This window comes from Zymoseptoria tritici, chromosome 4 (assembly GCF_000219625.1).
Source record: "Zymoseptoria tritici IPO323 chromosome 4, whole genome shotgun sequence".
NCBI classification, from domain to species: Eukaryota; Fungi; Ascomycota; class Dothideomycetes; order Mycosphaerellales; family Mycosphaerellaceae; genus Zymoseptoria; species Zymoseptoria tritici.
In genome coordinates, this window is record NC_018215.1 from 724,371 (window position 1) to 750,226 (window position 25,856).

The 25,856-nt window shown below is 54.0% G+C and overlaps 10 protein-coding genes across 10 annotated transcripts; 5 read left to right on the top strand and 5 right to left on the bottom strand.

Moving 5' to 3' along the window:
• Nucleotides 1-219: 219 nt before the first annotated feature.
• On the bottom strand, nt 220-2,334 carry MYCGRDRAFT_108995 (uncharacterized protein; the record flags this gene model as incomplete). Its single annotated transcript, XM_003853479.1, has 2 exons — nt 220-1,067; nt 1,409-2,334. 2 exons carry the CDS (start codon nt 2,298-2,300, stop codon nt 220-222), a joined length of 1,740 nt encoding a protein of 579 aa, XP_003853527.1.
• Nucleotides 2,335-2,668: 334 nt separating this feature from the next.
• Nucleotides 2,669-3,562, top strand: MYCGRDRAFT_104063 (uncharacterized protein; the record flags this gene model as incomplete). The annotated part of the gene is made up of 3 exons (XM_003852837.1): nt 2,669-2,697; nt 2,759-2,868; nt 2,924-3,562. The coding sequence occupies 3 exons, from the start codon at nt 2,685-2,687 to the stop codon at nt 3,314-3,316; spliced, it is 516 nt and encodes a 171-aa protein (XP_003852885.1).
• Nucleotides 3,563-4,165: 603 nt separating this feature from the next.
• On the top strand, nt 4,166-5,942 carry MYCGRDRAFT_70812 (uncharacterized protein; the record flags this gene model as incomplete). Its single annotated transcript, XM_003852838.1, has 3 exons — nt 4,166-4,413; nt 4,622-4,820; nt 4,872-5,942. The coding sequence occupies 3 exons, from the start codon at nt 4,166-4,168 to the stop codon at nt 5,940-5,942; spliced, it is 1,518 nt and encodes a 505-aa protein (XP_003852886.1).
• A 267-nt stretch (nt 5,943-6,209) lies between these two features.
• On the bottom strand, nt 6,210-7,676 carry MYCGRDRAFT_57709 (uncharacterized protein; the record flags this gene model as incomplete). The annotated part of the gene is made up of 2 exons (XM_003853478.1): nt 6,210-7,540; nt 7,604-7,676. Coding segments are annotated over 2 exons (1,398 nt in total), but the record flags the coding sequence as incomplete, so codon positions are not given.
• Nucleotides 7,677-8,030: 354 nt separating this feature from the next.
• On the bottom strand, nt 8,031-9,508 carry MYCGRDRAFT_108999 (uncharacterized protein; the record flags this gene model as incomplete). Its single annotated transcript, XM_003853477.1, has 4 exons — nt 8,031-8,577; nt 8,632-8,704; nt 8,759-9,191; nt 9,246-9,508. 4 exons carry the CDS (start codon nt 9,465-9,467, stop codon nt 8,031-8,033), a joined length of 1,275 nt encoding a protein of 424 aa, XP_003853525.1.
• A 787-nt stretch (nt 9,509-10,295) lies between these two features.
• Nucleotides 10,296-11,220, bottom strand: MYCGRDRAFT_109000 (uncharacterized protein; the record flags this gene model as incomplete). The annotated part of the gene is made up of 3 exons (XM_003853476.1): nt 10,296-10,602; nt 10,690-10,949; nt 11,029-11,220. The coding sequence occupies 3 exons, from the start codon at nt 11,209-11,211 to the stop codon at nt 10,296-10,298; spliced, it is 750 nt and encodes a 249-aa protein (XP_003853524.1).
• A 1,185-nt stretch (nt 11,221-12,405) lies between these two features.
• MYCGRDRAFT_109001 (uncharacterized protein) lies at nt 12,406-14,103 on the top strand (the record flags this gene model as incomplete). The annotated part of the gene is made up of 2 exons (XM_003852839.1): nt 12,406-12,667; nt 12,758-14,103. The coding sequence occupies 2 exons, from the start codon at nt 12,406-12,408 to the stop codon at nt 14,101-14,103; spliced, it is 1,608 nt and encodes a 535-aa protein (XP_003852887.1).
• Nucleotides 14,104-14,713: 610 nt separating this feature from the next.
• CYP-27 (putative P450 monooxygenase) lies at nt 14,714-16,414 on the top strand (the record flags this gene model as incomplete). Its single annotated transcript, XM_003852840.1, has 3 exons — nt 14,714-15,142; nt 15,195-15,222; nt 15,276-16,414. The coding sequence occupies 3 exons, from the start codon at nt 14,762-14,764 to the stop codon at nt 16,412-16,414; spliced, it is 1,548 nt and encodes a 515-aa protein (XP_003852888.1).
• Nucleotides 16,415-17,544: 1,130 nt separating this feature from the next.
• Nucleotides 17,545-21,552, bottom strand: MYCGRDRAFT_109003 (uncharacterized protein; the record flags this gene model as incomplete). The annotated part of the gene is made up of 1 exon (XM_003853475.1): nt 17,545-21,552. One exon carries the CDS (start codon nt 21,550-21,552, stop codon nt 17,545-17,547), a length of 4,008 nt encoding a protein of 1,335 aa, XP_003853523.1.
• A 1,163-nt stretch (nt 21,553-22,715) lies between these two features.
• Nucleotides 22,716-24,110, top strand: MYCGRDRAFT_92382 (uncharacterized protein; the record flags this gene model as incomplete). The annotated part of the gene is made up of 3 exons (XM_003852841.1): nt 22,716-22,820; nt 22,874-22,915; nt 23,274-24,110. The coding sequence occupies 3 exons, from the start codon at nt 22,716-22,718 to the stop codon at nt 24,108-24,110; spliced, it is 984 nt and encodes a 327-aa protein (XP_003852889.1).
• Nucleotides 24,111-25,856: the final 1,746 nt, after the last annotated feature.

The following is a 25,856-nucleotide window of genomic DNA, read 5'->3' on the forward strand; positions in this document are numbered from 1 at the left end:
CGCACTCATCGAATGAAATGTGACGGTCATTGCGAAGGTTAGTGGAAATGCCAGATTGAGTGTCAGAACTAGCTTCATTATCATCATCTTGTGAAACTCAACAGTACGGCAGCAACCTGGAATGAAACATTCTCCTCTCTTCCCGCCCATGTCGAAGCTCTGCCTTCGGCGAACACTCATCCTATTGGAACATCTGCTTCCGCCAATCAAGCCCTCAACCTATCCCGTCTCGACCTTGACCTCGCCCCTACCCTTCGAGCACTCGTAATGCTTTTTCGGCAACTCGATCGTCAAAAGCCCAGCCTGCAGCTTCGCCTTCAATTTCCCCATTTCGACATCCACATCGAAGTGAATCTCTCTCCGGAACGACCCGATACGCCGCTCTTCAACCGGAAGACGTGGGTAGATAGAATACACGCCTGCCTGCGTGCCGTCTCGGTCGTGAATGTGCGCCTGAGAGCGGTGGAGGGCATTCTTGTCTTCGCCCACTGCCTTTGCCAGACCTGTCTTTGCCGGCATCCGGTGCAAGTCGCCATTCAGCACATCCGACTGATCGTCAGGAACTCTCTGCTCTTGCATTTCATTCTCGCCGTCATCGACTTTCTCCCAGCTCCTCTTCGTCTCGCCACTCACAACCAGGAATCTCCAATTCTCCCACTGGAGCTTGATGCTCGACGGATCGTTGACTCCCGGAACTTCAATATCGATGCGGTACAAGTCTTCGGTGTCCAGAATGTCCATGTCGGCATAGTTGGGATGAGCTTTGGGATCCGCGTTGCGGCGAGCCAGAACGCCGAGGAATGAGTTGTGCTGGTGGAGACGGTCGTGAGGATGGTCGACCACTAGGGTCGGAGGAGCGTAGTTGTAGACGAGGGCCATTGCGTGGTCAGTGTTGATGATGTTGTATTTTGTGTGTCGAGCGATCAATCTGAGTGCGAGGTGCTTCGTTTGCGTTGCTTTGTATATTGACTGAAGGAAGAGACCAACGAGGAGTGATGACGGCCATTTATATCCGGCATCTTCTTCCATCGGTGAACTCTCCGACCTGGTGAGACTTGTCGGCACACCTGAGCCAGCCAAGACGCTGACAGCCAAGAACCAACTTCAGAGTGCTCGCAAGGTACGATGTCAGCAGAGAAGACGACATATCGCACCATGTATGGCGGGATCTGCAGGCAGTGTCTGGCAATCTACCGACAGAGGACGAATCATCGACAGCACGTGCTGCATGGCTGGACGCAAAGAAGGTTTAGAAGTGCTGACAGTGCTTCGCGGAGCAAGCTCCACACACTATGCGGCGCGCGTTGCTTGGTGTGATGTCGGAGAGATGTGCGATGTAGCGATGGTATTGATCGTTTGAAAAAAAGAAGCTCGCGTTGCACGCAAGATCATGTCGCTTTACCTTTACCTTTGCCATTGTAGGCAGGCTCAGATTGCGATGCCTTTGCAATTTCTGTCTCCTCCTCGTCATCTTCCGAATCGTCCTCATCTTCATCGTCCCAGCCAAAGAACGTCCTGCCAGCATGCGCCGAGCCCTCAGCGGCTACATTCTCGCTCGAACCAGAGCTCTCACCACCATCGTCTTCTTCCTCGTCACTGCCTTCTTCCACATCCTCTGAACTCTCACTGCCTGTCCTTCCTTCGTTCTGCAGCTCACGCATAGCCTTCAAGACGGCCTCCCGGGTCTTCTCCTCAGCCAACTCTTTGCTTTCAACGTACTCTGCATTCAGCCTACCGCTGTTCGCTCCTGCTTTGCCACTTCGAATCTCTTCCTCCTTCCGCTCTGCTGCCTCGACCACGGCTTCCCATCTCTTCTTCCGCTCATCCTTCTCCCGCTTTTCCATCTCGGGCTTGATCGCGAGGTACTCCGCCAGCCTCTTGGCCTCGTCCACGGTTCGCAGTCGTCGGCCGTCCAGATTTCTGTTGGATCCATTAGGGTTCTGGTTGCGGTCGCGGTTCTTACGACTGCTCATGCGACCACCAGCCGCACGAAGCTGGGAGCCGAAACCGCCCTTGCCACCACATAGTCTGCGGCTGAGGCGGAGGGAGAGCAAGTTGTCGTCGGATGAGCTGAGAAGCGTAGTGATCGGTGCATCGTTTGAGGGCGAGAGTTGCTTGTTGGAGACCGTGCTGATTATCAGTGAGTCGTCCAGATCTGGCAGACGGTCCAGTACTGAGGTGTAGACATCGCCGATAGAGGAGGATGCCTTTGTGGGCAGCGAGAGTGTCCGTGGGAGTCCGAGACCAGCGAAAGTCGCCAAGAGCACGTTGATCGTGCGATCGGAGTGAGTGTCGGCCATGGCGTGTAAATTCGTGTGTAGGAGTCGAGTGATGGTAGTTGTGTTATTGGTAGGTATAGTCGTGTGTGGGGCACAGAAGTGATCGTCAAGTTGAGTCAATTTGTTCTTGCCTCAGGCATCAACTTTCATAGACGAGAACCTGATAATACAACGTGCATGAGTTATCCACGACGAACAATGTTAGAGAGTCCTCTGTCTCCGAATGCCGCTCAGATCCATGCTTTTCAGCGAGACTTGTCCGATTCGTACCTGCTACACAACGTGCGCATTGAAGTTCGTGCCAAGGCCTGGAGCGGAAGGCCCCACCCACGAGCACATGGATAATTTGGTCGAACTTCAAATTGTTTGACGAACTTCACACCTCGACAATCAACAACCGCAAAGATGCTGATCCCAAGTACGTGTGGAATCTGCGCATGGCGGTGACAGAGAAGACAATAAACTAACAATCTCTTCAGAGGCCGACCGCAAGCTCATCCACGAGTACCTCTTCCGCGAGGGTGTTCTCGTTGCGAAGAAGGACTTCAACCAGCCAAAGCACGGCGAGATTGACACCAAGAACCTCTTCGTACGCGATCACCAGCTCCTCGACCCTACCGCCCGCTTCTAACATCCTCCTGCAGGTCATCAAGGCTTGCCAGTCCCTCACCTCGCGCGGCTACCTCAAGACCCAGTTCTCCTGGCAATGGTACTACTACACCCTCACTCCCGAGGGTCTCGACTACCTCCGCGAGTGGCTCCACCTCCCCGCCGAGATCGTTCCGCAAACCCACGTCAAGCAGCAGCGCTCGCACGCGCCTCCCCGTGGCATGCTCGGAGCCGATGGCGAGCGTGAGCGCCGTCCAGGTGGCCGTGGTGGTCCCCGTGGTGATCGCGAGGGTGGATACCGCCGCCGCGAGTTTGGCGACAACAAGGAGGGTGGATCCGGTGCTCCCGGCAGCTTCAACCCAGAGTTCCGTGGCGAGCAGCGCGGTGGTTTCGGTCGTGGTCGTGGTGCTCCACCAGCTTCGTCCTAGGAAGACAGCGGCTGGGGTACGGCGGATACCAACACCGGAGCTGACGCTGGAGGCGCGAAGTCGTGGGAGGAGAACACCACCCAGGCTGAGGCGGCGCCTGCTGCTGGTTCGTGGTAAACAAGTTCGAAGTGGCTACAAGGCCTGCACATCATGAGGATGCATAGCGGCAAAGAGATTCTGATTAGGCATTGGACTCGGCTCAACTCCTTATAAGCAAGAAAAACCAGTCCGCCTGGGCGTTCATTGCGCACTGTCTCACCTTTTCATGTTCTCATGTGGATGTCCTCCGTTGGGCCGCTATTCTCCCGGCCTGACCAGAAACTGACATCCAATCGTAAGAGTCTCCCGATTCTAGTCGTAGAAGGAGACTGTTGCGGCCTGTCTCGAGTTCAGACTCCAAGTGAAGGATAGGTTCTCCATATTCGGACCTTGTCCCTGGTGCGTCTTGATGGACTGCTTACGGCAAGGTCTGAACTCCTTCAAAGCCGCTATATATCCGCTCATGCTTCGTAAACTCCTCCATGCACGAGTCTGGCCGCAACACATAAGGAAGAAGACATCTTGCTCTCATTGACCTTATCAACGCCTCTTCGGCCGGCTTAGTCTAGACGTTATACTCCACACCTTTGGACGCCCGAGGCACAGGATAAGCTCTCTCGATGTTGTCGCAGTGAAGCTGAGAATCATACTTCGACACTCGTAGTCTGATCTACAGCATCTTCAATTCATGCACCTGAGAGACCTCCGCTGCGCCCATCGACGACTGTTTCTATTGCGGTCCTGAGTCGTCGTTCGGTTGCATTCGTGAGCACGGACGCTTGGCGCGGACCACTTCTCGAAAAAAACGCCATGTCGACCTTTGTTCTCACACGACACGCATTCACTTCAGCGATACGCCAATCACACCTGCCTCCAGCAGCATCGATATCTTTACGCACAACATGGCAGCGCAGGACATTCTCGCGCACGTCGTGGCTGGCCATCGCCGTGGCGGAGATGGCTGAGAAAGACTTCTCTTCGCTGCGGGTCAACCAGGAAAGATTGATGAACGACATCCACTCGACATCAGAATGGGGCAAAGGAGAGCGATGGGGAAGGTGAGAATTCCTGCTTTCATCCGTTCCTTCCGCATCAACCGTCGAAATGATGATATGCCAATATGCAATTCGTCTTAACCCATCAAAGGTCTTGATGATTTACCAAACCAATACTAAGAACAGCCAACTGATCACGACGTGACAATTTTCACCATGCACAAATGAGAGATATAATGAGAGAACTGGCTGACTCGATTTCCTCCAATAGTGGCGATACAGAGATCGGCATGTCTCGTCTGTCTCTGTCAGACACTGACAAGCAAGCCCGTGACTGGTTTGCGGAGACCACACAAGCTCTGGGATGCAAAGTGCATACGGACGCCATGGGCAATCAATTCGCTGTCCGTCCAGGGCTCAAAGAAGGACCTCCCACATACGCTGGCTCACATTTGGACACTCAGCCTTCGGTAGGTTGTATACCCTGCTGTCTGCACTTCGCAGTCTGACAGACCTTGCAGGGTGGCCGCTACGATGGCATTCTCGGAGTATGTGCTGGAGTCGAACTTCTCAAAGTCTTGAACGACAACTGGGTCGAGACGAACTATCCCGTGGGTATTGTGAACTGGACCAATGAAGAGGGCGCGCGTTTTCCCATGTCGATGATGTCCTCTGGCGTGTGGGCCGAGTCAATACCACTTGAAAAGGCACATAACCTCAAATCCGTGATCCCGGCCAACGATACTGCGACCGTAAAATCCGAGCTCGAACGCATTGGCTACCTGGGCTCTACACCCGCCAGCTACAAGTCTACTCCAATGGCTGCTCACTTTGAACTCCACATCGAACAAGGTCCAATACTCGAAGCCGAAGATCGCCGTATTGGAGTGGTCAAAGGCGTGCAGGCCTACAAATGGTTCACCCTCACCGTTCATGGCCGCGACGCGCACACCGGTGCCACAAGCTTCCAACATCGCGCCGACTCCCTCCTTACCGCCTCTAAACTTATCCTCGCCTCTCACCGTATTGCCCACCGCTACAAAGCTCTCGCATCCACAGGAATCTTGACCCTCAAACCCGGGTCCACCAATACTGTCCCAGGCTTCGTCCAGTTCAGCCTGGACATCCGCGCCCCGCGCAACGAGACCGTCGAGCAAGTCGAGCAAGAATGCCGCGTGGCGTTCGACCAAATCGCAGCAGGCGCAGATGCCGAAGGCGTAAACACCGGCTGCGCCATCTCCGAACGCGAATGCACCGTCGAATGGCAAACCGACTTCGAGAACCCAGCGACCTACTTCCACGACGACTGCATCGCCTGCGTCCGCAAAGCCGGCGCAGACCTCTGCGGCGACGACAAAGTCAAAGGGCTGAATCTCGGGAAATGGGGCAAGTTCATGACGAGTGGTGCGGGCCACGACTCTGTGTACACGAACAAGCACTGTCCGACATGTATGATTTTTGTGCCGTGTCGGGATGGTGTGAGCCATAATCCGGCGGAGTACTCGAGTCCCGAACAGTGTGCGGATGGCGCGAATGTGTTACTGGGAGCGGTGGTGAGGTATGATAAGCTGAGGGGAGAGAAGGCGAGGTGACGGTCAGGGTGGGCTTGGTACTGGAGGGATTTCGGGAAGAGGATGGCGTTTGCACTGCATAGATAACCAGTATCGCTTGGGAAGAGTTTGGCGTGCTTCTCCCATTGCTCAGACCAGATTCTCGGAATATCAACCCACGTCACAAACGATCCCGACATTGATCGTCGTTCCAATTTTAGGGATGAATACAGCTGCGTCTCCACGGTCTCAACTCCTGAACAGCATCAAACCTTCCTCTTCCAACACATCATCATCCCTCTCAACCTCCTCCTCACCCAATCCCACCCTCTGCCCAAACAGACTTCCAAACAACTCCTCCGCCTGCCTTTGACCCCATCTCCCCCGATCCTCCGGCGCCATGAAATTCTGCAGCTTCTCGTGCACCGTATACCTCAGCTTCCGTCCTTTACTCGCTTTGGTATCCACATTCTTCTTCGTCTTCGCTTCTTTCCGCACTTGATACCCGACATCGATGGCGCTGGCTGTGATGCTGTCAGCAGACTTTTGCTCTAGCAGCTCTTTCAGCAGAACGGAATAGAAGTCTGCGTCATCGTAGATTTTCGCGTCCGAGGAGAGGGATTGGGAGAGTTGAAGGGGCGCGCAGGAGCGCGGTTGTTGGGTTCGGGAGAGGAGTCGAGTAGGGTTCGAGAGGTGGGAATTCAGAACGTCGATGATGGTGGTTTGCGTGGAGGTTTGGGTTGTCAGACGGGAGGAGGAAGTTTGAACTGTTGGGCCTTGGGATTTCAGGGACCACTTCTGGAGGACAGCGTTGCGGTGCGGGAGGGAAGTAGATTCTTGGGTGGTGAGGTGGTCGAGGAGAGTCGAGGTCGGTGTAGAGGAGGTAAAGTGAGTTCGCTTGCGCTTCTTGCTCGGTGCACGAGCTGAGAGGAGGTCCTCGCGGAAGGTGTTGAGGGAGTTCCATAGGTTGAAGGCGGCGATTTCGGCTCCGAGCAGGGCGTCGTTCGCTTCCGACTTTTCCTCCTGGATCTGTTCAGCTGGGAGCCCGACGAGGGTATTCGTTGCGATGAGCGACTTCTGTAGCTTCATGCGGGCGTTGAGGAGCGAGTCGAATGCCGTTCGCTGCTTCTTGACTGCGCGACCCTTCTCAGCGTCCTCTTTGCTGGCTTGCGAAATTGATGCAGTCACAGATCGTTTCATGTCGTCGCCCATCGCCTTTGAGAGCTCCTTCTTCAGCTTCGAATCTTCTCTGTTGATGGCCTCTTCCTCCTCCCCATCCACATCACTCATCTCCGTGTCCGAGGTGCCATTCCCGACATCATCTTCGTCTTCCTCGCTGCCCTCTTCACTGCCCTCCTCTTCCTGTCCAAATCCATCCTCGCTATCCTCCTCCTCATCCTCGCTTCCCAATCTCTCCAATATATCATCATCATCCTCGCTCTCCAAAGCATCCCTTCCGACCTTTCTTCCAACATATGCTGGTCCCAGTGCGACCTCCTTCGGTTTCCTCAATTTACTCTTTCCCACTGCAACGTAATGTTCCCTGGCCGCCTCCTCGTCGTCATCTTCGTCGCTCAGGTCAGCATCGTCGTTATGGCTAGAGTCGTCCGCGGGTACATCATCTGCTTCAGGATCGAAGTCTAGACGCAAGGATCGTTAGCAGAGTTCGTCGTACGGTAGAAGGTGTTGCATGGAGACCTCACCCTTTCCGCCGGTCTCAACGAGGGCCTCAAATTCGGCAGCACGATTACGACCTCGATTGGGTGCCATGGTTAGGTATTGCGTAGATGCAGTCGGAGAATGCACTGGACGAAGTTGGGCGATGCTGAAGCTCGCGTGAGTGAACTTTTTCGATCGGCCGAAAATCGTGGCTTAACTCCGTTGTGGCGTCGCGAAGTGTGGCTGCAAGATATGGAGGGAAATATCGACGGCGACACTGCACTTCCTTTCGTTTGAGGGGTAAGTGACAATTGGAAGGCTTTTCAACATGATGTGCGGTCCCGTTTGACATTGCAATGTTTGCGGAGCCATATGGTCGCGGCGTGGTGAGTTCCTGAAGATTTCCCAATATATTCCGTCTGCACTGTCTAGCTATATCGCGCGCCTGGCTCCTTTTCTTCCCAGCATCAACTAAGCCTCCCCAATCAACTCCGGAATCTTCGTAGCAGGCGTTACATTGTCCGCACTAGCTCCGCGTCCTCCGAAACCCCATCGTATCTGGTTCGGCATCTGCACCTTGACATCCAAGTCGTCCGCCCACTGGAAAACCAATCCCGGGTTCTTCTGGAACGCCCTGCCAACGATGATCAGATCTAGACCATCCTTCTCCAATAGATCGTTCGCCAACTTCGCGCTATCGATGGATCCGACCGAGCTGACGGCCATGTTATGTCCCACGGCCTTCTTCGCTTCGATAGCGAACGGAGCTTGGTAAGCGGGCTTGCTGTGAGGATGTTGCTTGGGGTGGTTGCCTCCAGAAGAGACGTCGAGGAGATCGACGCCGTGCTCGGCCAGGATTGGCGCAAGCTTCGCGGTGTCTGCGGAAGTCCATGACTCCTTGATGTCGCTCTCCTCGAGCCAATCGGTGCCGGAGATACGGAGGAAGAGAGGCATGTCTTTGGGAATGATGCTGCGGACAAGGTCCACGACTTCGATTGTCAGACGAGTGCGGTTTTCCCTACACTACATTAGTCGTTGTAGTCACTTGAGGTTGGTAGACCTGTGCACTTACCAGCTTCCGCCGTATTTGTCGGTCCTGGTGTTGCTCACAGGCGAGATGAATTCGTGGAGGAGGTATCCGTGAGCTACATGATAATTCGTTAGCATTGCCACACTGCAAGTCAATCAGTCAGACTTACCATTGTGAATCTCAATAACATCAAATCCAGCCTTCAACGCCCGCTTGACTGCCTCACCGAACGCCTTCTTGAAAGCCTCGATGTCATCCAACGACATCTCCTTTGGAACAGCATGCTTCTCGTTCCACGGAATCGCACTGGGCGCCCAGACATCCTGTGGCCATCCGTTGACGTCCTCACCAGCAACATCGCCGCCGCTCAACCACGGTGCTACAGTGCTCGCTTTGCGGCCCGCATGCGCCAATTGAATCATGATTTTCTGATTCTGGGAGTGGGCAAACTCGACGACCTTGGCAAGAGGCTCGATCTGAGAGTCTTGCCAGATGCCAACGTCTTCAGGCGTGATGCGACCTTGAGGAGTCACGGCTGTGGCTTCAACGCAAGTGAGTCCGGGACCGCGTTGGATGATGCCGCCCATGTGGGTGTGATGCCACTGCAGAGGATGTTAGCCTAGAGTCTTTGAGCTATTGGGAAACGCTGGACAAACCATTGTGTAGTGTCCGTCGGGAGCAGAGTACTGGCAGAGCGGGCTCAACATAATACGGTTCTGGAGGGTAAGACCTCGGATCTTGAGGGGCCGGAAGAGCTTGGGAACAGCATCTTTCTTTCCGTCCTCTACCAAGGCGGTGCCGGCTGGAGGATCTTGAAGGGGAGTAAAGTATGGAGTGTTCGGTGCTGGACGGTTCACTAGATGAGCCGGAGTAGACATTGCGGATGTTGTATGTGGTGTGGTTTTGATAGTGACTTCTAGTATGGCAGCAGATGGTCGAGGATTCAAGTTTCGTATAGTAACAATCGTAGGAAAGAACGAAGGGCGGCACTTGGAACTTTATAGAAACATTCAACGCAGCTCTGCTCGGGTCCGTCATATGCCAATGGGCTTGCCTTACCTGAAGAAGACGCCTTACTAATGCTGTCCGTTGTACCCGTTTACACGCTTAGAACAGTGAGACAACTTTTCTCGAAGCTCAGTATACGTCATGCCTTATCCTTCCGCTTTCCTGAAGGAATGCAAGCACTCTTCACACGGACAACATGGTTTTCTTCGAGTGTTCGAGCGATTGCGCTGTCATTCATGGGTTGGCGAGCTCTATGATCGGCGTTTCCATGGAGTTCGCACGGCGAAAGTGGAAATGGTCGGGCGGCAGCAAGGCGGATGAGGTGGATGGAAACGTTCAATGCTGACCGAGCATGAGCTGGACCCTGTCTGTACATTCGCAGTAAACTCGGCATTCGACATTAAGACAACTCCTACCTAGTTTGGAGGTAAATCTCAGTGTCAACATGTCGCCCAAAGTTGGTATGCCGAGTCGTGCACAAAGCAGGAGCTCAGACATCCGTCGATGCACTCATCGAGCTGACGGACATTATCGCACACGGTCGATATTCCGAGATGCTTCGGATATGCGGCGACCTGAAGGAGCATCCATGTCTTCCATTTGGTCATATATCGTCGTGAGAGTATCCCAAGTCTTCACGAATGCGAGATCAATGCCCAGCACTGATTCGCAACCCATACGGCGAAGCGTTTCGTCCTTCAGAACTTCCCAGCACCCGCAGCACCACCACCACCATGGTATCCCGTCTCGTATTGGAACTGGCCCTCGGGCATGGTATATAATGGTCTCGCCGCATCCGGTACATTATCACCATACGGGCCCATCGAAGGTCTCGGCTCTTCCCATTCCGAACTCTCTCGTGGGAGCCTGCTGTCCCGCGAGAACGGAGCCGCTGCCCCTACCAACTGACGTTTGTTTTCCATGTCGTGAAGACGGTAGACGCCACGTCGGGTTTGGTTGCGGTGTACGTAGATGTCGAGGATGAACGCGGCGAGAGTGGAAAGGCTAGAAAGATATCTTGTCAGCAAAGTGCTCGCTGGGTATGGTGACCTTTTCTCCAGCAGAAGGGCATAAGATGCGTGGTGTACTCACAACCCGATCAGAGTGAACGTGAACAACGCCTTGTATATTCTGCACACCATTATTCCCATATCTTCAGTCCAATGCTCGACGTCACACGCATTGGCCAGGGTCGGGCTCATGAACCATGTCAACAGACTCCAGCTGAGCGTCCATAGAATGAGGAGAAAGCCATTGAGCGCGAGGTTGAGGCGCGGGTTTAGGCCGATGCAGCAGTGCAGCACAATGGTAAAGATCAAAGCGAGGATCGAGAAGAACGAGGCAGATGTGAGCTGTGTTCACGGGGGCGGTCAGCTTTATATTCTGGAGTGAAGGAGTCTCCAGCTGCCTAGGACCGCTAGATGTCCTTACCCAGATGAATGTCCACGGTACGGCGTAGTCCTCTCTTCTCAAATTGTAAATGTAATAGCACATGACCGCACCAACGACCAAGCTCGCCAGTAGCTGAGCTGAGCGGAGGCCATGGAACGGCAGTCGTGGGTAATGCGAAGGAGCGGTTTTCGCTTTCCGGTTGAAGATCTGGGTGGACCGCATCGTTCCGTGTTGACGAAGAGAGAAAGGAGATGACTGGTTGTCTTGTGGTGCTCGACAAGTGAGTTCAGCGGAGGGGATGGTCACACTGCTCAATCGGTGTAACGCTCAACGCCGGCGTTGCGCAAGGGATGGACAGACGAGGCTGAATTGCTACAATTCTGGAGCAAAAGAAGGAGAGGGCCAGGAAGCGAGAGTTGGCGTTGTTTGGTCTCGTATTCCATGGACAGGCGACCCATGTCCGGGGGCCCATTCGCGGGTGATCTTCGCATTGCATTTTGATGGTTCAGCCTCGTGGATGAAGCTCCATCCGATCGTCACAACCTTGTTAGCGGTGTTACAGATGCACAACAACACGGCATGAGACGGGACCACACGAACACATCCGCACGACCATTTGATGCGTCTTCCGATGGAACCTTCGATGCGGTTCATGGTCAAGAAGACGACATCTCGCGAACTCACGGAGAAAACATGATCAGGACGAGATGCTATTTTCCTAAGCCGATCATCACGACAGTCACTGGCCACGAGCCCACGAGTGTCCATCATGCCACAGCTTCCAGAAGGCAGATCCCAGCACCATGAGTTGGGTCCGACCAAACCTCACCTCAAACCAGTCTGCCACTGATGAGGCGACTACATCTAGACCGCCTGGCTGCCAAGGGCATATGCTAGAGTGGACAGCCAACTATCAGGCTGAAGCGGAGCCTGCAGAGCGAGGAGCGTGGCGCCGCCCAAGAGGCTGAGTGCAAGTACCCGGGTACTTGCTGCTGTGCATATGCGCGACAGCCATCTGGATTGACAGCCACCGGTGATAGACACTTGTCCCGTCAATATAGAATTTACCCTCTCAAGACGCGCGCTCTGCTCCACTCTCACACAGGCACCTTCCACGATCTTCGAACACTGGAGCATGCGACTATGTCTCTGGATTTCGAGCTCAGGGCTGCTTTGGACAGAGTCCATGCATACCTGGCGAACAACGCTCACACAATCGAGAGTCTTGAGTTACCGGTAAACTCATCTTCAGACGGATTCCAACACGCACCGCTTCGGTCGTCCGACGAGCTACGACTTGTCACCATTGAGCAAGACCTAGTCGACGGCCTGGTTTCCTGCCACCTTTCGCGAGAGGATATAAAAAGCGAGTACGCCGCCATCTCTTACGCATGGGGAGAAGATGATCGCGTCAGAATGATTTATCTCGATGGCAAGCCATTTGTCGTTCGCTTCAATTGCGAAATGCTCCTGCGCGCGCTGCGGTCTCAAGATCTACGGTACCAATTCTGGATCGATGCTTTGTGTATCGATCAAACCAACGTGCTCGAACGGAACGGTCATGCAATGCAGATGCAAGAAATATACCACGGAGCTCAGACGACGCTAGTCTATCTCGGCGAGCACGACTCGGACTCCGCAAACATCCTGCAGTCTAGGACGGCATCATCGCGTTCTGGTACGAGATCACATACGCGTTCCTGCCAATCTTTTGACTCGAATCTTAGGAGGCTGGACATCGAATCCTCGGATCTGTGTGCGTCAATAGATACTGGGCTCGGCAATGTTCACTCCTCTGTTTACAGGCGTGGGCGTCATGATGGCACCGCACTGAAGTACACTCAAGAGATCAACGCCATCTTCATGGGAAAGTTTCAGACTCGGCCCTGGTTCCATCGGCTATGGATGGTCCAAGAAGTCCTTTGGCCTGCCAACGTTGAATTCTTCTTGTCGAGCGAGTCCTGCGAGTGTTTCAATACCTGCGACAATTTCTTTCCCATGGAGAGCATTTTTCGCATCTGGATCGGTTTCGTACGGCAAGGCGATCATCAAGACGATGTCGTGGGTATCAGCAGCAGTAGCACCGACAATGCCAGGAGTGTTGTCAAGCCGGAAGTACCAGCCGTGATCGAATTTATCAAACGGCGGCGTACACGCTCTTCGACTAGCCACGGGAAAACGGGACGAATGCAGCTCCCTCTGTGGCAAGTTTTTGCTACCCTCGAAGCGACCCGCGACTTCCAGTGTACTGATCCGAGGGATAAGATTTTTGCGATCGGGTCTTCATTTGCGAAACCGATACCCGAATTACTACGACCAAGCTACGAGAAGTCCGTAATCCAGACATACTCCGATGCTATGTTTTTCATGATTAACTATATGACTTCGGAAGCCATCATGGCTGCTGGAACATCACAGCAACGCCAGACTGGCGACAGCCATGGTATCCTGCCAAGCTGGGTCATCGATTGGCGCGAGCCACGATACACTTCCGAAGTGGACATTCAGAACTGGCACGCGGGCTACTCGGAAGGGCACAAGCAAATTGTCGCTCATCGTGAGGACAACGTGCTGATCATGAGAGGACTCCTAGTTGAAGTAGTCCAGGCCCTGGCCGGCGAAGTTCCGATGATCGCGGACACTTCGGAGCTCCGAAGACTCAGGCGACTTCAAGAAGCAGGAGACCAACCCGCCAGCATCTATTGCCTGCTCATTAACGGTGACCTCGGTGTGGAGCGGGCGTCTTTCCTGGCTGCCCTGTGCACGGAAGGTACTATCCAGGGCACGGCGACCCCGGATCCCACTCAGACGCGGCAGGACACCGATCATCTTACGACCATCGCCGCACAGTGCAACAATCGTCGACTCTTACACCTTTCCAACGGCAATCTGGCCATCGGACCCGAAGGCACGCAAGCAGGAGATTGTGTTTGCGTGTTTCTGGGCGTTGAGACGCCGATGCTGATTCGACCGCTCGATGACCATTCGTGGCAATTGATCGGACAGTGCTTTGTTGCGGGAGTCATGCATGGCGAGGCCATTGAGAGGGTGGACTGGGAGACCGTTCAAGATCCTGTGCCGAAGTCGCCTTTGTGGGACTTCCGACTAGTGTGAACATTGCAGGATGCTTCATGTAGAGTCCCCTTATCGTACGTATGAGAAGATGGTGATGCCTCCGCAATGTCCGACAGGGCGAAGGGACGAAGGAATGAGGCAAGGAAACTTTGCTCGAATCTTGGTTTTCCTTATGGATTAGTTGAAAGGGTCGGCTTCAGACGGAGGACGTTGTACTTGGGCAGGTCGAGGGAATGTTGAAAATGGCTGGTTGGTCAACCAAGGAACGATCATGCTGCACACTATCGAGTTATGCCCATCTGATGCAGCGTACGGAGTGGAGTCCGGCCGCTCGTTATCGGGTGTTCGTGCGGGACATTTTGCAATCCCACCAGCACGTCCTGTCCCATAGACACCCAATCAAGACAAATTCGCTGTTAGGCTTCGCATACAATTGTCTGTCGTCGACATCGTGTCAGCATGCTCCGTCAGAGTCGCGGATGATGGGCGGACCGCTCTCACGTGCCTTTTGTGGAGAAGCCACCTCAGGCGGCACGCTCATCCAGCCACAACCGTAGAGGGGCAGCATCTGGACCACGCCGTGTGTACATCTACAATCCTTTCGCGTTGATTACGATAGCACATAAGCAGTGAGCGCCGCTTCCAACGCCTCCGTCTCTTTTTTTATTCTCGTCTTTTGCCTGCAATTTCTGCCATCATGGCCGACCTCACCAAGCTTTCCGCAACAGCCCAGCTCGCCACTGGCATAGCATGTCTCTACATCTTCTACCTCCTCACAACAACAACATCGATATGGCTCCGCCGACGCTCCTACAAGCGCTCGAAAGGCGTCATGCCGGCGGTTCGCATTCCGGCCAAAGACCCGATCATGGGAATGGACTTGTTCCTCCGCAACATCCGAGCCCTGAAGGACCATACGCTTCTCGAGCTGGGAATGGCGAGATTCGCAAACCTCAAAGCAAATACCATCCGTGGATTAGGTCTCGGTCGGGAGATCCATGGGACGATTGAGCCGGAGAATCTGAAGACGATTCAAGCGGTTGATTTCAAGAAGTGGGGTTTGGGAACCGGACGGAAGGTATGTGTTCGCAGAGGTCGACAGTGACGATCATTGCTAACTCGTACGCCAGACGGGTTTCCATCCGCTTCTTGGGCAAGGTGGGTTAGGATGAAACTTGACCTCCATGTCACCAGTCTAACCTCCATCAAAGGCATCTTCACATCCGACGGCCCAGACTGGCAGCACTCTCGCGACATGCTCCGTCCCAACTTCGTACGCTCCCAGATCGGCGACACTGAAACTTTCGAGAAACACATTTCCCATCTCATCGCCGCGATTCCCAAAGATGGCACCACAGTCAACTTATCTGATCTCTTCTTCCGCCTGACCATCGACTCCGCCACCGAGTTCCTCTTCGGTGAGAGCACCGAGTCTCTGACCAAAGACAGCACGGACGGCTTCGCCGAAGCCTTCAACAACGGCCAGGACTTCATCGCCAATAAAGCCCGCTGGGGTAAATGGGCACGCTTTGCGCCAAAGAACAAGCGCTTCGAAGCGGATCGTAAATTCGTGCACGACTTTGTGGACTACTACGTTGACAAAGGCCTGGCCAAGCGTGCTCAACTTCTCACCGAAGACAAGAAACCTCAACGCTACGTCTTCATCGACGAGTTGGTGCGGCAAACGACCGACCGCGTCCGCATCCGCAGCGAACTCCTCAACATCCTCCTTGCCGGCCGCGACACCACTGCCTCCCTCCTCACCAACGTCTGGTTCATCCTCTCCAAGCGTCCCGACATATGGGCAAAACTGCAATCGGAAGTCGGGCAACTGAACGGTGTCCGGCCCACATTCGAACAGTTGAAAGACCTCAAGTACCTCCAATCCATCCTCTCCGAGTCCCTGCGTCTGCACCCGGTCGTCCCTCTCAACAGCCGCGAAGCCCAATGCGACACAACCCTCCCTGTGGGGGGCGGACCATCCGGTCTGGCACCAATCTTCATTCCCAAAGGAGGCATCGTCTCCTGGAACGTCTACGCCATGCATCGCCGCAAGGACATATACGGACCCGACGCGGAAGACTTCACGCCCGAGCGATGGCTCGACGATCCTGAGACGGGTAAGAAAGGCTTAAGACCGGGTTGGGGATATCTTCCGTTCAATGGCGGGCCGCGGGTGTGTCTGGGGCAGCAATTCGCGTTGACGGAGGCGAGTTATGCGACGGTCAGATTGTGTCAGGCGTTCAGTGGGATTGAGAGCAGGGATCCGGAGGAGTGGAAGGAGTTTTTGATGTTGACTTGTGTGTCGTTGAATGGAGCGAAGGTCAAATTGACGCCGAGGGAGGGTTGATTCATCAAAGGTCGTACAGGTAATGGATCAGACGCATGAAGTCTTATCCGCGCTTCTGAAAAATGTTACTGGCAATCCCAAGCAGTGCAGATATGACGAGATCGCCGACACCGTCCGAAAGAGAGGGCGTCGATTGAGTTGGCGGCGTAAACACGACTTCCCGTGTGCAGAATACAGTCTGAAAGCTAAATGATTTGAAAACGGGAAATGAATCATTTCTTGCTTGTCTCCTGCGACTCTTAGACAGCTACACCGTCATCTCGGGAAACTGCTTGATGCCGCTGGTGATCTAGTTGCTGGAAATCGACGCTAATGGATAGCATGCAGCGTTTATTAGGCGCATCGGTCACCCTCATGGTTTCCCACTTGGACGTCAGACTAGGCCCTGGGCCCTCACGTGCGGCTTGAACCGTCGATCGCAGGCCAGGATTGACATGCGAATGGGCGTGCCGGGGTGAGTCGCGTGATAGGATGACAATAGGTAATATCTTACACTTCCAAAAGATCTCTGCCCCACTTTTCCCATACTCACACTCTTCTCCAACCGACCGAGAACAAACCCACGAACACAAAAAATTCACACGAACCATGCAGCACCTCCTACACCTTTCCGCCATGCTCTTGATGACCTCGTCCGCCATCGCAGTTCTCGTAAGTTCTCCGCCTACGACATCTCTCGCACGTCCGCAAACATCTGACCCACCGTGTCGACTAGTTCTGCGAGGTTGCGGACAAAGGAGACCCGGATCATGGTATCGGGCCAAACTACCCCAATGGATGGTGCTGGACGGGCGAGGACGAGCACGGCAATCCAACGCCAAAGACGAGTTGCGGAGATGTACGTGAAAGCGCAGCCGTTAACGCCACGCTGTCCATCCCGTGTTCTTGCCTGAACTGACATCTTTTGTTTCCGTGCAGTGGGGCCCCTGCAACGATGCTGGACATTGGTGCACGATCGACGGCGAGAACGACGAGGCGAAGTGCGATTGAACGGATCTGTATCGCGCGGTCCCACTCTTTCTGTCGGGATCGATACCACTCTTTGATGTCCGCTCTGGGTACGTTGAAGACGGGTAGACATGAGAGAGCGAGATTAGATGACTGTCGACCAACATTATACTCTACAATGCTCAAAATCCAAAACTATCCAACAACGAATTCGCATCCGGCTCCTTGAATTGCGTCGGTGGTGGTTTCGGCTTCTCGCTTACAGGTTTTGCTGCGGCCTCTTTCTTTGCCCTGAGTTTCTTAAGCAGTTCAGCCGCCTTTGCTTGTCGGTCGTTGGCATCGCTAGATGCGGCGTTGATTTCGGCTGGAGGCGTAGGACCAGCGAAGCTGTCCAGCAGCGAGGGTGGCTCTTGTGGAGTGGATGCACTGTCGTCGTCTTGCGCGGTCCCGATGCCAGCCGCCTGACCGACGCTATTGGCGCTGGACTGTTGCTCCGCTTCTTTCCGGAACTCCCAAGTGCTAACAAGATTCAGGGCAAGCAGCCACTGACCCATACGCCGAAGGATCCTGGCAGCTCTGAGCACAGCACTGTACTCATATGGCGACGCTACTTTGCGCAAGGTGCGGTAAAGCAATACCGTATTCGGATCGTCTTGCTGCCATGTTTTCGGGCCGTCCAGCGGCATGATAAGTGACTCTGCCGCCTGGTCTCTTTCGAGCAAGACTTCATGACACCAGCTCAACAGCCATCTATTGCCGTCCTTCTTCGCTTGTGGCATGATTCGATCTTCCAGCAGAGTTCTGAGTACAGGCGAGCCGTCGCCGCAATATAGACGTGCCACAGCAACCGCAAAAGCGGGATCCTCGCATTGTCCCGCGAGAATGCTGACGGCACTGGCTGCATCGTCTGCCAGCAGGAAGAAGGCAGCCGAATAATGGAAACGTCGCTTCCCCATCAACGCGTACGCATTCTTCCTGGCCGCCGTGCGTGCCTCGGGTTGAGCAAAGTCCTTCTTCAAGAAATTCATCGTCGACTTCTGCTCCCGATGCCATGTCGCAATGCGCCACAACGCTATCAAGGTAGCCTTCTTGTGAAGTGCGAGGAAGTAGATCGAAGCGTTGACCGGGTCGGGAGGTTGCTCGGAACGATAGGCAGACTGAGCGATCTGCTCGAAGATCTGCTCCAGAGCTGTACGGTCGGAAAGCCAGGCTGTAATTCCAAGGCGGCGTGCAGCAGGCCAAGTGATCTTGTTGTCCAGGTGCAGCAGTAAGATGTCAAGAAGAGCCTGCTGCGTAGTGCTGTGGTAGGCGAAGGCAACTTCGCGCCATGGCATGTTGGGCACGAATTGTGATTGAACTGCGCCGTTGGTCTGTCCTGCATCTGCGGATCCGTTCCTTGTGTCCTCTTGGTTGTAGAGCAGTTGCAATTTCCAGTTGAACAGATAACGTAGTGCGTTCTTGTCCAGAGTCCCAACGTGCTGATTCATATCTGCAACAGCGTCTATGACATGACCTAGCCGCCGCTGCTCTACAGTCGAGAGTGCAGGAAGATTCTTGCTGTCCAATTGCTCCTTCAGATCGGAGACTGTATCCTCGCCGAGGACTTGATGCTGCCTAGACGATTCTCGCATGTGACGTGTAAGCGGCTCATCCAGTGTCGAGTCGAGCTCTTCGTCAGGACCCCAGAACTTCAGCTTTTGCGACAGCTTTTCCAAGATCGAGGCGACAACACCAAGGTGGCCCTGCTGGACAAGGCGAGACAGTAGGCTAGGGTGCCAAGCGGGGAGAGCACTTTGCATCTGCGTTGCGACGTGTGCCAGACTGGAATTCTTCGCCAATGACTGATCGAGAACATGAGCTTCTTGAATTCCGATACTTAAGTTCGATATCTCGATCTCGGAGCTCGCGATGAAGACGCCGTTCCCAGCGGCGGCCGCGAGACTGCCGTTCGGACGCCACGCCATAGCTGAGACGTCGAGCCCAGTGCCTTCGATGGAGATCGTCTTGACTGAGATCCAAGTCGGCACTTCGGAGCTTGAGTGCTCATACCTTCCTTGAACCAGGACGTCTATGGTAGTACCATATCCGACTGCAAGATAGTTCTGACCAGAATCGGAGCTGAAAGCTTCAAGTCCAATCACATCCCTGTTCAGCACTTGGTTGTGCTCAATGTAGCCATCGTTGAGATGCACGATCGTCAGTGTGTTCGCGCTGTTGGAGACAATGGCAGCAAATTCGGTGCTCGCGGCGAATAGTGATGGGCCTTCGATGCCTGTCTCGAAGGTTGCCAAAGACACCAATTGTCCTTCGGAAGATAGCTTATCGACCACGATACGTCCACTCTTCCCAATGATGGTGATGCAGGTACTATCGAGCTCGCGCACTGAAGATACTGGCACTGCGAACAGGACGTCGGACCAGCCATGTCGCCCCGAGGTTGAGATAGTATCAATGCTTATAGCCGCGTTTAGCAGTGACTGCGCATCTTGCGAGACGATCTTCCACCGAATGACCTGTTGACCGTCGTCCTGGACGAAGACGCCTTCGCTGCGATCATCAGTGCTTACGCTGACATGTACTCTTCCCTTTCGCTCCATCGTGCAGGCTGTCTTCGCGACTAATTCACCGCTCGGTGCATGCGCGAGAAACTCGGATGCGGTGACCACGAGTAGCAGACCCTTTGAGGCGAGAACAGCCACAGTCCGGACATCCGAAGTTGTTGTGACCGACTGTTCCCAGCGGAGCGGCAAATCTCTATCTTCATTCCACATTGAGATGTCGCCGGACGACCATGATATGATGCCGGTTGGAGATGACCGGACATCCGCTATCGCGTTGTTGTGACCCGACCAGACGCCTCCGGGTGACAGTCTATCGTGGCCAGAGGCGGACGAAGAGAAGAAGTCTTCAACCTTGCCTTTCCACCATGTAATTTCTCCATTTGATACCAGACTGTGCGTCAGCAGATGGATCTCATCGTCCTGGAACCAAGTGCCACACGTAGCAGGACTACCACCCGGGAGCGTCATTTGAAGTTGTTCAGAGTGGGCAATGTGGAATGCTTGTGGCGTAATCGGTGTCTCGGACCTACGTCTGTGGCCGATGCTCTCTAGTCCCCATGCTGACATCCTTCCTTGTCCGTCGAAAGTCACAACCACATCCGCCTCGTGCGATATCATCTCTTTCAAAAGCTCTTTAGAATGGTTCACCTTCCCTTGCTGAGGCACACCGATGGCTGCGTTGACGGCAGTAGTGAAATCGTCCGACGGGATCATGACCGCGTACCTCGCAGGCTTGGGTCTATCATCGTCAAAGCCGCGACTGGTCAAGGTCGGTGAGTTTGGTATTGCGGCGACCAGATCTATCGTTGTGTGTAGAACCAGAATATCCAGGTCGTGGGACCCTCCAGTGCGCCATACCCGCAGTACAGCGTCCGTAGCAATGGTATACAGAACTTCCGGTCCATCATCGTGTCTGCCGCTGATACCACTCCCTCGTCTTTCCTCTGCATTGGCGTTAAGCGGACGCCATTGGAAATGGGTTACTGTCCCACCGTGTGGAAGATATGTGTGGTCGAACAGTCCTTCTTCAAATGATAGCCGCCGCCAGATTTTGACCAGTCTGTCGCAGCGCGCGCAAGTAGCGATTATCGACGAGCTTGGACTGAAGGCTGCCTGGCAGATAGGTGATGCTACAGCTTTCGACCACAACGGAGCTCGCTGCTCTGCTGTTTCGTCTACAATCCCGACCGGCGAGGCGGTCCGAGAGGACACCAGCGTAGAGAAAAGAGACAGCGCTTTGCTGCCTCCTACGAGCACCTCACCCTCATTGCCCCAGCTCACGCAGAGCGCCTTATCTTCCGCATCCGGTCTTACAAGGTAGAGCGTTTTGTCCCACCAGACTTTGTCCCAGCCTTCTGCCACAGGCTCCAGTACCCAAACATGACTTTTGCCAGCTACCGCAAGCTTCCCAGTCTTGCCGTCCGCTTCCACAGCTAGTAGTTGATGATCGAAGGATATCGCATGATTGAGGTTCGTGGGCGATGACAGCACGTTGAGCTGCGAGCCGGAGATATAGGCGACATAGCGCTTGAAGCGGAAGGTGAAGGTCGTGAATGACTGTAGAGAAGGAGAGGGCGATCCGGGTAGGACTTGTGTGAAGGCAGTGGGCCCGTGGGAGCTCGAAGGCATGGCGGCGCGTGTTATCGTACAGAGGTTCGCATTGTACTCGAGTATCGTGGAATGGGGAGATCGAGGAAATGTGACAAGCAGTAGAGAGGTATCTCGTTCCGGTCCAGACAGGCTACTTCGATGTCGAGAGCGGGCAATAGTCGTATGGATTCAATGAAGCTGTGAGTGTCAGGTACGATGACATGACTTCACGTGTCAATGTTTCATCAAAGCGTCGGAGTCGGCTCCGGCTGCAATAGCGTTCCACTCAACGCCGACATCACCTCTCCTCTCCTTTCCACCGACCTACCTACTTGAGATCCAAATATGACCCATCGTCTTCTGTGCGCATCTCAGCATTGCATTTCGTTTCGTGTTCACACAGCATTGCTATCGGCGCGACCTCCAGCATGCAGCATCATACCATCCTCTTCTCGTATGATTATTCCGCTCTTTTTCCTGTCGTCTGCCGTCGTTGAAATGCACAGAGGATAGGATGGTGACTCGGCTGGAGAGTGCAAGATTTGACGATGGATACCTGCCAACTACGGTGGCCAATAACGGAAGGCCACCTTACAGACACTCGACAATGGCGATGCACATGATGCAACATTCCTCTTGAGACCACCCGTACACCGGAGAGCGAAGTCTTGAATGCGCTGACATCCTGGTACAGCTATGCTTGAAGTGCAAAAAGAAACCAAGTTGAACTCACGACTCCATTCACCACGCCAACACCCAAATCCACCTCTGAAAAAAGTGCAAAAGAAAAACCCCTTTCTCAATGCCGAAGCAGAGATAATCGAAGGACAAAGAAACCCATTTACCCAATATACGGCACCGCCCCCCTCAAGGTTTGGCTGGTTTGCTATTGACTAATGCAACAAATCCCCACCGTTATGCGAATCCTCCGCTGTTCCTGGCCAAGTCGCCATATCACCCCATCACATAGAAAATGTTTACCAGCGCTCTCGACAGTTGACCCGCGCTTCTAACGCTGTACGGCTGAGACAGTATAAGTACTGGCTCTAGGGATTGTGCTGAGAGTGAGCGGGTTGGCGGGGTATATGTATCTTTGTTTGAGGAGGGAGGGCGGGATGACGTACTGGTCGGTGAGGACGGCGGATGAGAAGCCCGGGTCTTAGAACAGTTTTCTGGGTTGGAGTCGACAGTCTGGCCCTTTGATGTGGTTCACAGCGGTCTCTACGTTACAGCGCGCATTCACCTCACACCATGAGAAGAGGAAGGTTCGAGATAAGCTAGGCGATTGGAGTTTGCTGCAATACCGGGTAAGTGAGCCGTCAGGAACGCACTGGACGCAGTGAATTGCTCAATCTCTCAGTCTCGCTTCCGTTTCTTTCGCGCAAGACCATATCTTCTTAAGGTATGCAAGTATTCGTTTCTTGAGCTTTCCTCGGGCTCCTCTTTGCGCATCGAACACATCCGGCTGCAGTCCGACTTACATCTTGCATTTGAGACCGTTTTGGTGGAAAGCCATTTGAAGCGAGGTGCAATATGCAGGTAAGTATCGCTCTTTAATCGCTGTCCAGAAGCTCTACCAAGCGCCATGCACCGTCTCTCGTTTTGGCCCGTCCATTTGATCGGTAACGCCCTATCGCAGACTGCCGCCTCGGGGCAAGACATCGTTCAAGCAGCTGCCGTGCAAACGAAGTCGGCAAATACAGCTCCAAGCTTCCACCTTCATCATTCTGATCCGTTGATCTAACCATATCAACCAATAGTCCATCTTACCGCCAGCGATGTCCTTTACCTTCATTCGCAAGCAAGTACAAGCTAAACTGAAGAAGTCTCTTTACCACCCATGCCAGATCCGGGACTTCATGGAAATGCGCTGGACTCTCTTGCTGCTCATCACTCTTTTCCGCACCATGGCCGCCGAACGCGTTACAGATAAAGATACATGGGTCCGCAGGATCCTCGAGACCGCTGGAACAGAAGCTACCGATGGTGCAGTGCGAGTACGAACTGGACGAATCGTCGCCGACATCGTCGCCACCAGCCAGTGGGGGTTGCAGAGGACGACAAGCACCGAGCTTCACGACGTGGACCTCACGATCGACGCCATCTTCGCTGGAGTCGTGCAGTGGACCCGCGAAGTCAACCGCCTTCTCGACCAAAAAGTCTCCCTCGCCGACCAAAAGAAATACAATGTCGAAGAAGCATGCTCATCCAGTGAAGAGGAGGAAGAGTCCGACAATGAACCGATCGAGAACTACGAGCCATCCGACAAGGAAAATCAGTCACCCACCTCGAACAACAGCAACAGTCCTCACTCCCGAAACAAGAATAAGAACAGCAAAGACAAGAAGACTCCCAACATCTGCTACTGGACCCGCGAAGAGACTATCGCTTTGCTGAAGCAGTACCGCGACGCTCCACTCGATGTACACGGCAGACCAGCAACTCACCAGCAAGTTGCGGACTGGCACAACGAGGATTGGTTTCCAGATGGGGCGCACAAACGGACGAAGGTGGCGTTACAGCAGCAATTGAAGGCGTTGGTGAGGAGTGATCGGACGCTTATTCCGGCAAAGATCAAGGAGTTGGAGGACGAATAGGGGTAGAGGCATAGTGAGAAGGTGGACGATACAGATGAAGAGCGGGCCTCTAGACCGCGGCAAGAGATCAGATGTTGAGAGTGGCGAAGACGATATCATTCATGTCGGCGACAAACACTCCAGCAGACAGACGAGCTAGGGAACCAAGTTCGTGTTCTCGCGTACTCCACATTGAAGTACTTCATGGCTTCCTTCGTAGCTCATGACCCGACAGCTTCCTGTTCCAGAGCTTCCACCCAACAATGCCGCTCTTGTCGTCCTTAACATGACTCTTCCGGCCCGCACGAGCAGTTGGCGGTCCCGTCGACTTCGTTTGGGCCGCACTCATTGCCGTGCACTGGATCGCAAGCTTGAGACTGCCGAACAATTGGTCAGAGTGATTCCAAGATCGAGTCGAGCAGGCGAGGGGAGGAACTGTGACCGACCTGGCTACAAATGTAGAAGACCTCGTTGTCCTGGTTCGACGGGATCCGAGCGGCCTTTCTGCTGAAGCAACAGCCGAAATCTTCGGGACAGTATCTCCAAGCTGGGCTGTTGGGATCGGCGGCTACAGTTTTCTCCATGTCTGTGCGCATTTTATGGCCGTTCTTGACGCAGATCTGGACTCGCCAGTTGATTAGGCTACGGCGCGGAGAGCGATTGGGTGGTGGTTGTTACGTACGAAGTCGGCGATGGAGCTGCCGATCAGCACAGCGAAGACTGGAGCGAAACGCATTTGTGTGGCGGAAGCTGCGCGAGGAGAGGTTCAGGGGCACTGCAAAGACGTCGAAGGAGGAAGAAGAAGAAGATGTGGACGAGCGAAGAGATCGCGGTCGTAGTGATACAGTATGCCAGCTACATCCGTGCACGATCCGCGAGGATGGGGTTATCAAAATGAAAACTTGCCTTCCGCATTCTTCCGACTCAGGGGTGTATCCTGGACGTCCTACCGCTCTACAGCCTGTGGACTGCATACACAATGGCCTGCAAACATGGGCCTTTGTCGAATCAGAAGCGTCTCACCCAGGCGAGATCATGTAAACTTTGCATCAATTACCTTGTCCGAGATGACAATAGAATGGTCCCAAAGTGTAAACCAGAGCTAATTCTTGCTTTTGGTCCAGGAGTTGTACGATGGCCATTTCTGCTACGGATGACGATCGCAGCTCACGCCCCCTCAGGCAGGGATCATAACTGCATCGATCAGAAGAGAATAAAAGTCCAAGACATCAACGCTGCGACCGAAGGACTGGCCGCCCGAAGCATTTTGAGACCTCGCTCATCGGTATGTCCAATGGAAATATCCGCAATATTACAGTGGTACTTTGAACCGGTAAATAGAGTTCAGAGCTGCACAGCGGACGATGCCTTTTGATCCCTGAGCATGCCCTTGTGCGACCAATCCAATGGGATTGCACACGCTGTATCGCTGCATCAAGTCACTGAAATGATTGGGATTTGTCGGTCGAGCGTACGGTCGACTGCGCTCTTCAGTACCTCAACCTTTGGAAGCATCCCAGGTACTGCGTTTTGCCATGACGGAGGATCTCAGCAAAGGCAGCATCGATGGAACTGGACCGACCTCACGTCCACTGCGCTGGTCTCTCCATCCTCAGCTGCGAGAGCCTTGATTTTGGGTGATGTCCATGTCGGCGTGTCCCAAGACGTCGTAGATGTCTGAAATGTAGCGTGATATATCGATACAAGGAAACACTGGAAGGATGGAGATGTTGGTGAATGGTTTGAGTCGAAGAAGGGAGTAATAAA